The sequence below is a fragment of the Cololabis saira genome, chromosome 23, assembly GCF_033807715.1.
Source record: "Cololabis saira isolate AMF1-May2022 chromosome 23, fColSai1.1, whole genome shotgun sequence".
Classification (NCBI taxonomy): domain Eukaryota; kingdom Metazoa; phylum Chordata; class Actinopteri; order Beloniformes; family Belonidae; genus Cololabis; species Cololabis saira.
The window spans coordinates 13,630,637-13,646,804 of record NC_084609.1 but is presented as its reverse complement, the minus strand read 5'-3'; the positions used below and the strand labels follow the sequence as shown (position 1 = coordinate 13,646,804).

The following is a 16,168-nucleotide window of genomic DNA, read 5'->3' as shown; positions in this document are numbered from 1 at the left end:
ACAGATCCAGACAGCTAAGGGGCAGGAGACCTAATGACACATTAACAAAAAAAATAAGGATAAGTGAAAGGAGGGGCGGGGGAGAAGGCCAACGGCATCTGGATGGAGTCCAGACATCTGCTATTTCAACTGATTTCACATGTTTACCATACCGTGATAAGGGACAATTAACACATGTACACACTGAAGTCTGCACACGCCCAGTTGACCAGACCGCGGGCTGCAGCAGCAGGGCTAGACCGACACGGCTGATAGTTAATCCTGTTTAAAATTGTGTTAGGATCTTTTAAATTAATCTGTTTCTAAAAAAAAAGTGGCCAGAAGCTACCACATGACTGGCTGTCATAATAACTAATAACAGGGGCACAGAAAGCATTAAAGAGATGGAGATAAATGCATTACATCCTGCAGTTGTGGCTGTTATATGCCAATTAATTAAGGATTTGCCAACAAAATTATAAAATCTACAGAAATAAAACATTGGTGTAATGTCATTTTATGGTTTGATCCTGGATCAGTTGGACTTGCTGTCCTTAGAAAAAAACATCTGTGGTGACACTAATGGCTTTTGTTGTGACTAGAGTTGCCACCCGTCCCGTAAAATACGGAATTGTCCTTTATTTGAGAAAAAAAAATGTTGCGTCCCGTTTTGAACTAATACGGGACGCGATTTGTTCCGTATTTTCATTAACTTTTACACCATATTCTAGTTGAATTATTGAAATAAATTAACTTTTACACCATATTCTAGTTGAATTATTGAAATAAATGAACTTTTACACCATATTCTAGTTTAATTATTGAAATAAATTAACTTTTACACCATATTCTTCACCTGTAGCTATATTATACATCTGGGCTGATGTGGACATACGTAGCATAGGAGGCTTCAGCTGCTAGTATGGTTGTCTGTCTCTACAGTCATGAAAGTTCAATGTTATTAAAGCACTTTAAACTTTAAATCAAAGCATTTTGTTTTTTCATATAAAATAAACACATTTTTATTCAGTTTAGAAGTTTTGGGGCTTTTTTTTGGCTCCTGCGCTGCTGAAATCAGGGTGTCCCTTATTTCTATTTCTGAAAGGTGGCAACCCTAGTTGTGACTGATCAAAACCACTAGCCCTTCTTACCCCGTGGTTACGCCATATTGGTGTTTTTGAGAAGCCACCACTGTTTCTCTGGTACTTCATCCAGACCAAGCACAGAGCGCTTAGGATAATGTCAAGTTTGTGTTTACCAATCTGAAACAGATGCAGCACAGTGACAATAGTGCCATTGGGAAGCGTGCACTCAAGTATGACCCTTGTGGATGTGTGATGCTTGGGGTTGTCGCTTGCAGATGCCTTTGTCATAACGGCAAACAACCAATCAAATACAGCCAGGTGCTTTGACACAGTCCCACTGGGATTTACAGGTTGTATATAAAGATACCTTCGGTGATCCTTGTGTTGATCTTTGAAAAGTTGAGCTTTTCTACATTTCCAACTTGACAAAAAAAAAAGCTAATCGTCCATCCAATATCTATCCCTGCTTGTTCCTATTAAGGGCCACTGATACCCCTTTTCCACCAAACCGGTTCCAGAGCTGGTTCCGGGCCAGTGCCGGTGCTGGTTCACAACTGGTTCAACTTGTGGATCAGCTGAGAACCGGTTTACTTTTTCATAGCTCGGGTGCTAAGGGGAGCCATGTCAAACGCCCCTGCAAACGTCAGTTACGTCACTGCGTTTGCATTGGTGGGAAAATTGAAGCAACAACAACGTATTCGCTCCGATAGGGACTTGGTCCACGTAGCACCCTCCGTGGACCATATCGCTAAAAGACAGGTTGTCTCCTCCACAGACCCATGATGCTTTGCTGCATCCAGATTAATTCATCACTTATTAGAAAATGTCGCCGTTTCCCAGTCTTGCTGCCGTTGGTCTTAATAACTCCACCCCCTCCGCTTACGTAGTGGTTCTTTCCTCTGGCCAAGCAAAGAGTTGGTGCTACCTTGGAACCGGTTGTTCTGGCCCGGAGCCAGTTCTTTGTCAGTGGGAACAGAAAACCCGGTTCCAAACTCAGCACTGGCCCAGAACCAGCCCTTGAACCGGTTTGGTGGAAAAGGGGTATGAGATCAGCTTGAGCCGATCCCAGCTCTCTGGGCAAAGGCAGGACTGCAAGTCAGTTCACAGGTCACCGGTCCATATATAGTCCAACAACCACACACACTCCTATTCACCCTCATCTGCAGGCAGAATCCTTAGTTAACGTGATCAATATTTAACAGTTGAAAGAAGTCAGTGTACCAGGAGAAAGCCCTGGGAGACCTACGTGTTGATGTAAACAGCACCAACAGTATCCCTGTTGATGCTTCCCATGTTGGACGTGCGTTCTTACCCAGCGACGGCTAAACGCTACAGTAAATTTAGATTTTGCCGCCAAGCGGACATGTTAAAGCAGCACAATGTAACCTTCAGTTTTTGTTCAGTTTGGCGGCTCCTTTGGACAAAAGCGGTAGTGCTTTACCAGAAAGAACACTACATTTCCCATGAGCACCAGCACGTACTGCCGGAAAGATCCTGTCCCCGTCGCTGCATTTGTTTTGATAGTGAAGTAGAGAAGACGGGACGGACTTTCAAAACTACTTTTCTGTTTTCAGCAGTCGTTTGCAGGATGGATAGCGAAGAGGTATTGTATCTATTTTTCCGATAAAACTTTTTTTTTTTTTTTTTTTTTCGTTGCTTCGGCCATGATACCAGTTTCTCCTGAGCTCTGCGCTCCACGCCCCGCCCAGCTTTCGTCTAGACTGCGAATCGGGAAGGAGGGGGAAGTGACGTATGCCGTAAAGCAGTCACAGCCGTAAAAATGTGTAGTTTTTTAGTGTGGAAAGGTTCCTACCATGCACCTCAAAGTTACATAGTGCCAGTGAAGGCGATACAGACCCCTCAGACCATGACAGAGGTGTCATTAAACCTGTTGTAAGTTGATGTACCATCACAATGACTCTGGAAATATTATATTAAGGTGGAAAAGTTACATAGTGCTGCTTTAAACAATATATTCTGCTGTAAACGTCTGCTGGAAGCTCCGGAGACATTCGGCAGTGACCTGCTGACGGCACTGGTTGCAAATGCTGACTTTGATTGACAGGTAGTGGTTCCCGTGGGCTTCCCAAGCAACAAAGCTGCACTCAAAAATGGTCAAACACATGTGTTCTAAAGACCGGTTCTGAAGACCTCAGAGTTGTCATGGGTGGTAAAATCAAACGATTCAGACCAAAATGTTTTTTTGAATTTGAGTAAATATGTTTATTTCTGGGGACTGACTCTCTTTTGTATCCAGTCTCTAGCAGCCAGTGGAGGAACTGCAACTAATCTTCGTTCTGCATGAGCCTCGATCCAGAAGTTGGATGGTTGGGGCTTGTTTTCGAACAATTAAGGTGAAATTAACAGAACTGAACAATAGAGCTCAATGGGTTGAGATAAAGGTGAGTCTTAGAGTGAAATTCTATATTTTGCTGAAAATATCTGCCGGGATCCGCTGAAGGAGCTGGTTGCCAAAGCTAACTCTTGTACGTTCTCATCGTCTTCCAGAGCAACATGGCTGCACTCCGTACGAAGAAAAAGAGGCTTCAAAAAGGCTTCTCTTCAGAAACCGATGGGTCACATGACTTAATGTTTCGTCTATTGTTTTTTTTGGTCTATGGTCCAAACTTAAAGCTTTTACAGGCTGCGTTAAAGGGTTACTGATTCAGCAGCAGCACTTCCCCGTCGACCCCTCCAGCTGTCTCTGGAAAGAAGGCGCATCAGCCTCACGTCTAACAGCATGAAAATGTCTTTCATATCACTTCCTCAGTTTGTTTTGCCAACTTTGAATGTGGAAGATTAATTCATTTGTTGGTAATTTGGTAAAGATTTCCCTAAAAAGCAGCTTAAAGTTTTCTGTTTATCCAAACTTAAAGTTTTAAAGGACGAGTTTACAAATATTAACCACTTTTACCATTTACTTTTTATGAAATGTATAGTGTACTTTTAAAGTATAATCTTTTGCAGGCTATCTCTCCATAGATTAATAGTATTCGAAGTGTAAACTTAAATAAAGCTGGTGAGCTGATCTACTGTTTATAGCGTGAGACAAACAGCCCAAACGACACAAATAAATAAGTGGCCAAAATGAACTTAGATGAAGTAGGAGATTAACGGAAAGCGATATGAAAAGACAGGAAGATAGATTTGTGAACAGAAATAAACACAAGCGCTCTCCCCCCTGAGTGGACTAATTGCTGCTAATGCCACAGAAGGAGGCCCTGGATGTCATTAAGTGCGCGTTGGCTTTGTGGCTAACTAACAGACAGTGTAATCACCCTGAACCACAAAACCCCTGTGGAAGGACAACAAACAAACTGGCCCTTTAGTCTTTCAGCGTCTGACCAGTAATGACTATCAGGGCCACTTTCTCTGCTGATTGCTGCACACGGACACACGCTTGAAGACCAAACATTGCACGCATAAGAACACATACCTTTCAAACAGAGCAGACCAAACAAGAGGTATCTTTGAGAGTAAAAAGAAACAAGAACACGAAGCTTTGCTGTAAGATTGATGTATAAAGACAGACCTGAAAGCCCTTACGTATTTCACAAAAATCCCAAAAATGCATAAGCACACATCCAGAGTCAGACACATGCTGCACGCCCTTCCTTTCTCTGACTCCTAATCTCTGCCCTCATCTTGTGTCTTGTGCTGCGCTGCTTGTTTGGGTTTTGCAGAAACAGCCGCTACACAGAGACACAAAGCAAACTGCTGATAGGCAGCAAAAGGCACTTATATAACCTGCGTGTGTTTACCGAACACTCCCGCATGGCACACGGTGCAACGACAGTCCGAAGACCTGAGGTAATGTTGTGAAGACAATTAAGGAGGATTTGCTGTTCAAACTGTTATTCTCACACACAGTTGGACGGATATTTCCTGGGAAAACATCCCATCTAATATTTTTTACCGACATTAAAAAAAAAAAGTATTATTACCCTGCTGTGTCGAGGAAGGTTTTCAGAGTCTTGAGGTTTGAAGAGTGTTTCAGAGGATTTTCTACCCTCAAAGGATGGAAATCCTCATGAAAACAGAGCTTGGAATTTCTTGGCAGGATAAGAGTCAGATTTTGTGGATTTAAATGACTGTGTCCAATAAATCAGATATTAGCAGCTCTGGTGCAAAAGGCAAGGACAGAGAAAACGCATGAATCATGTTATCCCATTTATCACCTAAAATGCCAGAAATGTTCTCCGTTTCATGTGTTTTAGTAGCTCGATTTCAGAGCAGTATCTGGGACTGATAAAACATGCTTAAAAAAAAAGAAATCACTTTCATTTTAAAAATGATTAACCGATTGCCTGAAGTAAGTGGAAGCAGAAACACTTTTCAGGACTTGAAGAAGGTCCACGTGACATATGCCATATGGAGGATAGAGCTGGACTGGCAGCTTGGTTTTTATTGCATCCTCCTGTTGAACCCTATTTATAACCTTTTCAGATGTAATATTTAATGCCCTTTTTAGACCTTGCACTAAAATAAGAGTTCAGATCACAAGCGCACACAGAACAATGTGTTCCCAAAGATCTGACTTAAACTTATTTTTTTCAAACTTTATGGAAGAGAGATCTGCCACAAATACTAAGAAGAAACCAAATGACAAAGAGATTTATTTTGGTTAGGCAATGTCGTTACTTTGTCAGGCAGTCCCTGAATCCATCCCAGTACACTTTCCTGTTCAAACTACGGTAAGAATGAGGACCCAAGGTGGTCCTAGACCACCTTCAAATGCATCAGAGTGATCTGAGCTAAATCCTTCCTGGAATGTGTTCTGGCTACTCCTGGGACTCATTTTAATGCACGGTCTGAATGAGGACCATGCGTTGTTTGGGGGGAAAAGGGTTTCCAGTTCAGTGTCGTGTCGTGGCAACTGTTTGCCGATGATGTGATCCTGTTTAAGCTTTACTGAGTGGAGAAGACCAGATTTCGATGGGGCGGTTTGGATGTTTCTCTCTCCGTAGGAAGTGACACAATCATCCCATGAGGCTGTCACCAGTTATAGCATCCACCAAAGCTAACAGACCTTTTTAACTTATTTTTCCTACTCTACTCTATCTGTGGTGATAATTAGTTTATTATTGAAATGAATGGAGTTTTTTACTTCATGTCATTGTTATTTTCGTATCTGCTCAGCATGTTTACTTCAGAATTAGTGCTAAACATTAACACTCATATAAAACACCGAAGCTATGACTATTCCAGTACAATACTGACTTAATAAGCCCAGATTGAAAAGCCCCTATAATGAATGATCTCAAATGTGTTGTATTTCTTATAAAAATAAAGAAGGAAAGAAAAAGATTTGTGAAGCAGGTGTTTGGTAGGTTAGATGTCCATCAAAACCAAAGTTGTGATTAATTTTTTTCTAATCCCAAAACACTCAATCAGGACTGAGTATTGTACAAGTTGATGTACTGGTATAAAGCCTTGTTTATTATAGTCTTTACTGTAGATTGTAAGGGAAACTGGCTTTCCTGTTGAGTTTCACTGATTAGAGAAAAGCAGGCGTTGAGCTTCACAGCATTTTTGCGTGTGGAGATGGCCGTGACAAGAGCCCTCACTTAAATTATTGTTGATCTCTTACAAAAACACTGTCTGTTCACACCTTCATCAGCTCCCACATACATCAACACCACCATTAAACCACGAGGCCGTGTCCTCGTCTCCTGAGTTTGCTGTAAGCAGAAAAGCTGATGTCTATCTGGCCTAGGGAAGCAGAAAAGAGACAAAGGTTATCCTTCCTTCACTCTATCAAAACACCCCTGGCAACACGAAGGGAACCAGCTGCCTCAGTATCCACCCCAGAAATCTTGATTTCACTAGAACAATTGAAAATAAAAGAAAGCTGGCCGTGGGTGTGCGATTACCTTATGATAATTACAAAGACTTCATTTGATTCCAGATTCCGGTTTTGACAGACTGACATCTAGAAGACTGGAAAAACATGTCAGTCTGTCAAAACGGCAGGAAAGGAAGAATGGCCACATCAGCATCACAGCTGAAAACAAGTTTGTTTGCACTGGAGTTGCAATTCACTAATTTGAAAGAAAAATGTATATCTACTTACAATTTTCTAAACTATGGAAAAGTATTAGGGCCATGTAGGAGAAAAAAATATTTGAGAGGGGAAGATTGTTTTTTATTGGGCACTTCGAGAAAAAAGTCGAAATGTCGAGAAATAGTTGAAATGTCGAGAAAAAAGTCGAAAAGTCGAGATTAATGTTGAAGTACAATTTCAAGAATAAAGTCAAAATTTCGCCTTTTTTTTCTCAGTTTACTCAAAAATATGCGTCCATATGGCACAATCCAAAAATAAAAATAGAAAGACAGCCTATATATTGGGCCCAGTGGTTAAGAAACAACATCAGAATAATAAATGATTTATTTGAAAATGGCAATTTTCTTTCATATCTTAGACTTAAAGAGAAATTTAATCTAGAGGGCAGGGGCCACTTTTGGAAGTACTTACAAATTAGACACTGTGTTAAAAAGGTGGTTACTGTTGGTCAGGACAGAAGTCCAATTGAATGCTACTTATATTTACCCAAATTACATCATAAGGCTTCAAGATGGTATGCTATGTGTCCCTGGACAAATAATAATGGTTGTAGTAATCTCAAGAAGGTATGGGAGAAGGATCTGTCTTGTACACTGGATGAAAAAACATTCGGGGGGATTCTTTCCAACACCGAAGAATACATAAGAGAAGCTAGAGGCAAATTTATTCAATATAAGTTAATCCATAGATATTATTTTACACCATCAAGACTCAACAGAATGGGACTAATCGATAATGATTTATGCTGGAAGTGTGGGGTAGAAAGGGGCACTTTTATGCATGCATTATGGGAATGCTCTAAGATCCTCCCCTTATGGGAAAAAGTGATAGAATGTATGAGTAAATCCTTAAATTGTGAACTTCCCAGATCACCAAGACTATGTCTCCTTGGAGACAGAACGGTGGTACCTTTGTTGGACAAATATTGTTTTAGAATAGTAAAAACTGGCCTCATAACATGTGCACGGACTATTCTGAGGTGTTGGAAGGAACCACAAGCCCCCACACTGAGTATGTGGAAAACACAGATGATGGAGACAGTGGCGTGTGAGAAGATGCTGGGAAGATTAAACTGTGAAAATGATATGGTAAAAGAAAAATGGAATACTTTTGGTAGACAGATGTGTTAATTTGACTTACTTACCTGTCTGTCTTAATTTTAGTTAATTTATTTTTAGATTTTTCAACTTTACTTTTTTTTTTTTTCTATTAATATAATTTGTTTTGTTTTTTGCTATTTTTGACCTCCATGATGTCTGTGGTGTTTGATGTTCGTTTTGTGTGTTGCAATAATGAAAAAATAATAAAAACTTTGAATTACAAAAAAAAAATTTCGCCTTTTTTCTCAAAATTTCAACTTTATTCACGAAATTTTGACTTTTTTTCTCAACATTTCGACTTTTTTCTCAAAGTGCATAATGAAAAAAAATCTTCCTCTAAAATATTATTTTTATTTTTCTCCTGCCTGGCCCTCATACTCTTACGTACGTTTGTTATAGTCTCAGAAGGTTGACTTTTTTCTCAACATTTCGACTTTATACACGAAATTGTATTTCAACTTTATTCTCGAAATTTCGACTTTATTCACGAAATTTAGATTTTTTTCTCGAAGTGCACAATAAAAAAAATCTTCCCTTCTCAAATATTTTTTTTTTTCCTGCCTGGCCCTAATACTCTTCCGTACTAAACACGAAACTGCACAACTTCCTAGTTATGCATCTTTATTTGATGTTGACTCCATTTTTTTTTTATTATAAAAAGATTTAAAATCTTAGTATTATATTCTTACCCTTTTATTTTGAAGTTTGAGCTTTCACAACAATGGTATTAGGCTCAGTGCTGATTTAAAGCATAAATCCAACTTAAGCGAATCCTAAGTTGATCTATTTTTGTTAATTGAATGTTTTGTAAGAATAAAAGCAAACAGTTACTTCCAAGCTAGGGAAATATTTCAACACTTCCCAGTTGATTTAAGCTTGATGTACGATTAAACGGCTGCAAATAAAAGCACATATTTCTGCTCTGGTCTCACCACGTGGTTGGTCCTGTCTCTGATGGGCTGGTATCCGGGTGCAGGAACGCACTGCTCGGCGTGGCCGTTGCAGAAGCAGCTTCCCTTCACAATGAGATCATAGATGGCAAAGTGCTGAGCGGGAAGGGCTTCGCGTGCAGAGACGAGGTCTTTGGCCTGGCAGGGGCACGCCTGAACCTTCAGCAGGCGGATGCGGATGTTGGTCACCCTCAGCTGCTGCTGGCCCTCCAGCCCAAACGGATCCAGGGACTGCCACTTTGGGAGGGCTCGGTAGATAACCTGACGGTCAGAGAGAGACGGGTAAACACACGTGTTGATGTACATTTCTGCGTATTAGGCTCAAAGACAAAATACATAAATGGTGTTGCACATCAAACAAAAGGTTTCAGAGATCTAAAAGCAGACTAAAGCCTTGGTCAACCCCAAGAGTCGAGCATGTCGCTGTAGTCAGTGAAGTTAATCATCTTATTTCTATTTACAGGTTCATGCTATATTGTACAACATCAATTAATGTGGGAAAACCACCAAAATATGTATTTTCAATGAGAAAAGGTTAACTATTAGAGTTTCCAATAACTTAAAAGAGGAAGTAAGACTTGATCGTCAAGAGATTTCTTTTTTTTCTTTGTTTTTCAACTCACTTCAAACATAAAAAAAAATAAATGTCAGTCTGAATACAGTTTTAATATACGTTTCAAAAAGTGTCTGTTCCACTTTTAAGCTGCCAACTTCATCAATTATTTAAGTAAAGGACATATAATAGTCGCTGGTTTTGATAAAGTTCTCTCAAAAGTCTCATTAATAATAAATATATAGAGTTGATGTCTAAAATACTCTTTTTTTTGTCTTTAAAATGAAAAGATGAAGACTTAAACAATGTGTCTGGGTTTTACAGCATGGCCACAACATGTAATTAACAATTCACAACTATCATTATCTTAAAACTGATTTAACTAGTTTGAAAGCCAGCAATCAAATGTATTTTATGATAAGATCTCTGTAGGATTCCTATTAGCTGTAGCTTTCTTTTCCTTCCTTTTGATAGTCTTGACACATAAACACCCTCTCATATATATATATATATATATATATATATATATATATATATATATATATATATATATATTATTAATTGACGACAAAAATGCGATAAACAATAGTAAAATAAGGTAAGAAGCTCCACCTCATGATTAACGGAGGTCAGACGGGTGCATTCAGTGACACAATCAGACTCACTGGTGCAGCTCATGTCACTACATCTGCTGTGTTAATGGGGGCTTGTTTTGGGATCATTTGTGCAGTAAACTATGACCTTGCACCCCTACATCATTGGCTGTTCCCTCACGTGACCACAAGGGTGCTGGGCATCCTTACATGAGAACACCCCCCTCTCCCCGCTCTCTCTCTCCCCCTCTTTACCCTGTCTGGTCCCTGGACATCCCTTAAATGCAAGATCCCTTTATGGGCTTCCATCACCATGGCGACTGCTGCCATTAGCAACGAGCACCGCTGCTGTTGTCTGGGTGAAAAAAGTTGGTGTCTGCCCCTAAACTCTTTCTCTGAAGGTTATGTGTGTTTGTAGTGTTGCTCTTTACAAGCGTATGAGTTGTTGTTGCTGATATCATTGAATGAGTTATGTGTGTTTATGTGCTTTGTCTTTTATTTTCTTTAAACGTTACTTAAGGATCCTGCATTTCCCTGATTGGCTGGATGATTGGCCAGGAGTGTGATTGGAGGAGTGCTATTAATTTCCCGGTTGTTAAAAAAAGGTTACAGGGTCACGGCATTGTAGCCCACAATTAAGAGAACACGAAAAATAGGACAAGGGGCGCTGGTTCATGGGAGGGCACGGAGAGCAGGGCGAGACAAAGACGGGGATGAAGATGCAGCTACACATAACTCAGGGCGAGACAAAAGGGCCGCGACACTCCGGCGACACCGCAGCAGCATCAGTACACTCGTATATCCACACATTCATGAATACAAACATATACAGTTCAATCATATCAGTGTTGTTGATTCCTTACATAACCAAAAAAAACACAAGGAGCTTTCTTGGAGCTTCTTCTACAGAATCGTGTCTCCAGCAAACTGAGATATATAATCCTTTCAGAGTGTCCCGGTCCAGCCGGTTGTCCCTGGTTAAGAAAGAACATGCCCAGGAAGCGTCTGGGACATCCAAACTTTCCCTGATCTCAGAGCAGGAGCCCGCTCCACCAGATTTTATCACCACAGCTGAAGACAGGAACATAGATCACTGGTAAAAGAAGAGCTCTTTTTTTTTTTTTTTTGCTTATCTTCAGTGGTAATGAATCTTATCACAGATAAGCAGAACAAAATAAGCTACACCCAACAGCTGATTTAATTTTCCGCTTTCCTTGTCATTCCTGAAGGATACTCCCGACTGTGTAAAGTTTTATACCTGAGAGATCTAAACAAAACGTTTTACAAGTTTGCAGATGACACCCATGTTTATCGCACTTATAGCAGATCTTCATCCAAATATATCCTGTGTATCTATAAATCTATTTTAAATGGAAGGACACATGCCGTGTGACAATTAACAGTTATTGGCTTGTAAAGCAATTTTAAAAGGCTAATAAAAATTCATGCACTTAATTGCACCACCCCACCGGAATGATGCACACGAAGGGAAACAGAAGTGACGAGGATGTGTCATCCATGTGACTTATGTAACTTACAGTTATTTATCTAATGTAACAGCATGAAGCAACATTTTATTTTGATTTTTTTTTTCTTTTACAGCATTAAAGAACTCTTAAATATATTTAATTACTGTATTTTCTGGACTATAAGCCGCTACTTTTTTCATAGGTTTTGAACCATGCGGCTTATACAAAGGTGCGGCTATTCTGTGGATTTTTCTTCCACCACTTTAACCGGAATTAGAATAAAAACTAAGACAAAATAAATGCAAAGAAGAATACGCTACTTCTTCTTTAGCAGATAGAAGTAGGTAGAAGCAGATTTCAAACAGATAAATAGATAAATAAATACTGGTTATTTTCTCTTGGTTCTGTCCCGTTTTAATCAGCAAAGTTGCTGCTGTGTTAAAAGACACTGTTAGGAAAGGATCTATTTAGGTACAAACATGTACATCATTTACAGTTCAGAATCCTTCTGTACATGTAGTAAATATCTAATCTAACAACATAAATATCTGCGGCTGAAATATCTTTTTAAATAGAGCGGATGCGGCTTGTAGATCTTTTTTTTTATAGTTTTTTTAAAAATAGAGCGGGTGCGGCTTATATACAGGTGCGGCTTATAGTCCAGAAATTGCGGTATTGACAAAAATCAGTGGGAAATATTAAAATGTTGCAGTAACCGTGAGATAAGCATGTGCACCAGTGTGCAGTCAATGGAAAAGGTTACTTGGAGTTGACAGGGTGCTCTCCTGAGTGTATAAACCACTAAAATTGGTGAAGAAGTTGCACACCTCACATGCCATTCAAACATGCAACAGATATCAAGCTTGTTGAGCTTGGTGGGTTCACTGCGGGCCACTGAAAATCTCTCTTCCGGCTTCAGGTTGAGAAAAAAAAATAAAGTAAGCCCAGCTTTAACAGGCCTAATTCCATCAAAGCACTGTGGACTGTAATCTGGTAAACAGGCACAATGGGCATTTATGGAAGGAGAAAGACTAAGAGGGAAGCGGAGAGGGGGGATGGGTGTCTAGCCAACAGTACCAACATCCATCAGAGCAGCAGAACTTCCTTCCTAGCAGACGGACGGAGAGACGACTGTATATGTTTATCTGAAAGGGCACGAAGGAGTGTGTGTGTTTTGAAGAAAAGAGGAAAATGTGTGTGTGTGTGTGTCTGTGTGTGTGAACTAGGCTGGTCTGCCCCTTTCTCTTCCTTAAGGAGGTCAGTCTCTGTAACAAACGCTCACATTCTTGTAGCCCGGCTGACCTCATACAGACAAGGAGCCCTGAATATTTTCACTCTCTCTCCCTCTCTCTCACACACTTTTTCCTCAAATCACAGGTGAACACGAAAATCTTTCAGCACATGAGATGACATGCTTTCATGTCTGCCAGAGAAAGAGGAGAAGCTGAAAGCTGAGAATACCTGCTGCCTGTAAGCCTTCCGAGCTACGACCCTCCTGTTCCCAAACCTGCGCTCCCACTTATCTGATCACAGGAGCTGTGACGCTCACATGCGCTGATGCACACGGAAGAAAATGAAAAACTTAAACAATGCTGATGCAAGTGGAGGTAAATCTTTTCTGGGCCGATGCAGACTCAAAACAAAGTGAAGCTTTCTTACCGTAAAATAAAATAACGAGGCTGGACCTGAAGATTAGAGGCTTGTTTTTTTGCATGTTTTCATTACCTGTTTAGCTGTCAACAAACTGAAATTAAACGGGCTGTTTGGTGTACGCAAATGGCTTCTTTTGTCTGTTCAAGTGTGCAATTAAAACATAACTTTGACAGAAAAGCAGCAAATCCTCACATCCAAAAAGCCGAAATGGGCATTTCAGTTTAGTGAATGAGAAAAATATCATATCTGTTGAATTTTCAGTAATAAGTTAGTGAGATTGATTTTTATTAACCCTTAAATACGTGATATATGAAGTATTTATTATATATCTTAATTAAAAATACCCCTAATTTTGACTTCAACAGTTTTCTAATTGGGTCATATTATCTATTTTTATACTTCTTATTTTATAAAAAAAATTTTTTTATTGTTTTGATTGTGAGGGTGGTGCAGAGGTCTCAGGAACATATGAATCAAATATGAAACGTCAACATTAAGCTGGATGAATCACTATTTGGTTTGCTATGCAACGATCATCACCACGTAGCCAAAAGCTCAGAAAAAAACACTGAAATTGACTTGGTGGCAAGAATGTTTTGTCAAACAGCTACTTCCAAGTTAAAAATGATAATAATAAAAATAATTACAAAATAAAGTTTAGATTGGAGCTTAAAGTGCAGGAAATGTAGTAATAATGATCTATTTGGCCTGAAGTTGATATATTCATAGCTAAGCTGTATCATAAAGCTACAAATAACTGAAAACTGAACTTAATTAAGGCTGAGATGATGGTTTAGTGGTTTAGTCCCAAACTCCAATATATTAATTTGACTTTCATAAACACTTTTCCCATCAAAGTATATTTCACAGGAGCTGCTGTGATTGCAGCTATGAACGACTCTGTAATCACGATAAGTAGCTGGTGGCGTCCGTTCTCGCAGCAAGAGCTCCAGATGAAGGCCGTGCAAGGAGATGAGGGAATTAAAAGACCACCAATCACATCTCAAATGAAGGAAAACAAGGTGTGAAAAGCAGCTAGTTGATGATGCATGAATGTGGTGGAGTTCAGGTGACAGCTCTGCAGGCATTCATAAGCCAAGTTCCACCGCACCTGTGAAATTTACTTTCTATTGATAAACCCAGGTTTTCTACTTTCCCTGGCTGGCTTTCCAAGGTCTATGTCCAACAACTGACTTTTTATGAGCTCATTAGGAATGTGCATGATAACATCTTAATGTTAACAAATCTATCTATAGATGAGAAGGTGGAATCCAAAATCGTTTTCTTTTTCTTCGCTGATATGAAACAGTTTGAGATTGCACACGTCACCCAGTGATGGAATAAAAGACAAAATGCAGATCCTGATGAGTGTCAGAACTGATTCCCTTCTCAGTTAGGCCACGCCACAGCCCTGGTAAAAGCTTCATGAACTCCCTCGATAACTTACTGACAAGCACTCAAACCGAAGCAGTCGATCAACTAATCTATGCTGCGGTCCGGATACTTGCATAGGCAAGACGTTTTGCAGTCATTGTAGATGACACAAAACTACACAGTCAGATAAAGTGTGGACAGCTTTAAAACAGTTGGTCTGTCGGAGGTCTGCTTGACTTCTTTACACCTCAGAGTGATCACCTGAGGAGTTAGAGACCAGAGGTTACATTCCCTGTACAGGTGGCTCCCGCCTACATGTGAAGTCAGTAGCGAGAAAAAAGAAAAATGTTACTTTTGTGCATAAAGACATATGGACTTAAAGTTATGTAGGGACATATTCAACCACAATTATGTGGAGAAAGGCCACAATTGCTGAAAGCACTGCAGAGTCTTGCAGCAGGAAGATTCCCAATGCTTTCCTCCACACGCATCAGCTCCCGACACACACTTTTTCGATTAAACATCAATGAAGTTCAGGAAGCTCTCGCATGCTACAGTCAGAGCACACTTATTAAAAACTCAATCATGCACTCGCAGAGCTCTCTCCACCTGGTTCTGCTTTCATTTTTCTCCATGTCTTGCTTGCATGTTGCGTGAGTTTCTGCAGAGAGATCTGACTTTGTTGCAGGAGGGAGGGGGAAACGATGGAGAGTGTAAAATCGGGAGTTTGCGTCATGGATTTACCCTTCAAAGACATCATGTAAAATGTTGCATCATAAGCACTTCATTCACAGAGGGAGAAAATAGCTGCATAGTGAACAGGAGATGCTGTCACCCCTCCAGCGCTTCACTGCAGCTGTGGAGCCGCCCTCCTATACACCTGCGTTTATCTGCTTTATATCTGAGGAAAAGGCAGACATTCAAAACTTTTCATGAATCTATTATTGACATATTTTTGCGAATGTTGTAAGTTGACGGAAATATACTGGATACAGTCTGGCAGCTTACTGGCTGTAGTCTAATAATTATGTCTCCGGGCAACATCCGATATTTCTAGGCTTTTGGTTCAGCCAGATGTCTAAATACAGACCTTAGATCTTATGTGTGAGGCATAATATAAGTTTTGTGCTAGAGAGTATGTATGTGAGTGTTTGAAAGGACTGCTAACTCAAAAACAAAAAAAAAAGTTCTGAAACTTTGAGGCCATCTAGCTTTCAAAATTCCTGTTTACTGAAAAAGTTACAAGTTAGATATACCGTTTTCCAATTTGTCATAAAAATGCATACCGTTTTCCTTTTTGTCATAAAAATGCATATTAATAATGACAGATTTTCTACTTTTAAATGTA

General features: G+C 39.8%; 1 protein-coding gene across 1 annotated transcript in view; it reads right to left on the bottom strand.

The window, feature by feature from the left end:
- ntn4 (netrin 4) overlaps nt 1–16,168 on the bottom strand; it is a 35,037-nt gene that overhangs the window by 12,557 nt on the left and 6,312 nt on the right. Inside the window, exon 3 of the mRNA XM_061714486.1 lies at nt 9,161–9,439. Within this exon, the coding sequence (XP_061570470.1) occupies nt 9,161–9,439 (279 nt within the window). The remainder of the gene's footprint in view (nt 1–9,160; nt 9,440–16,168) is intronic.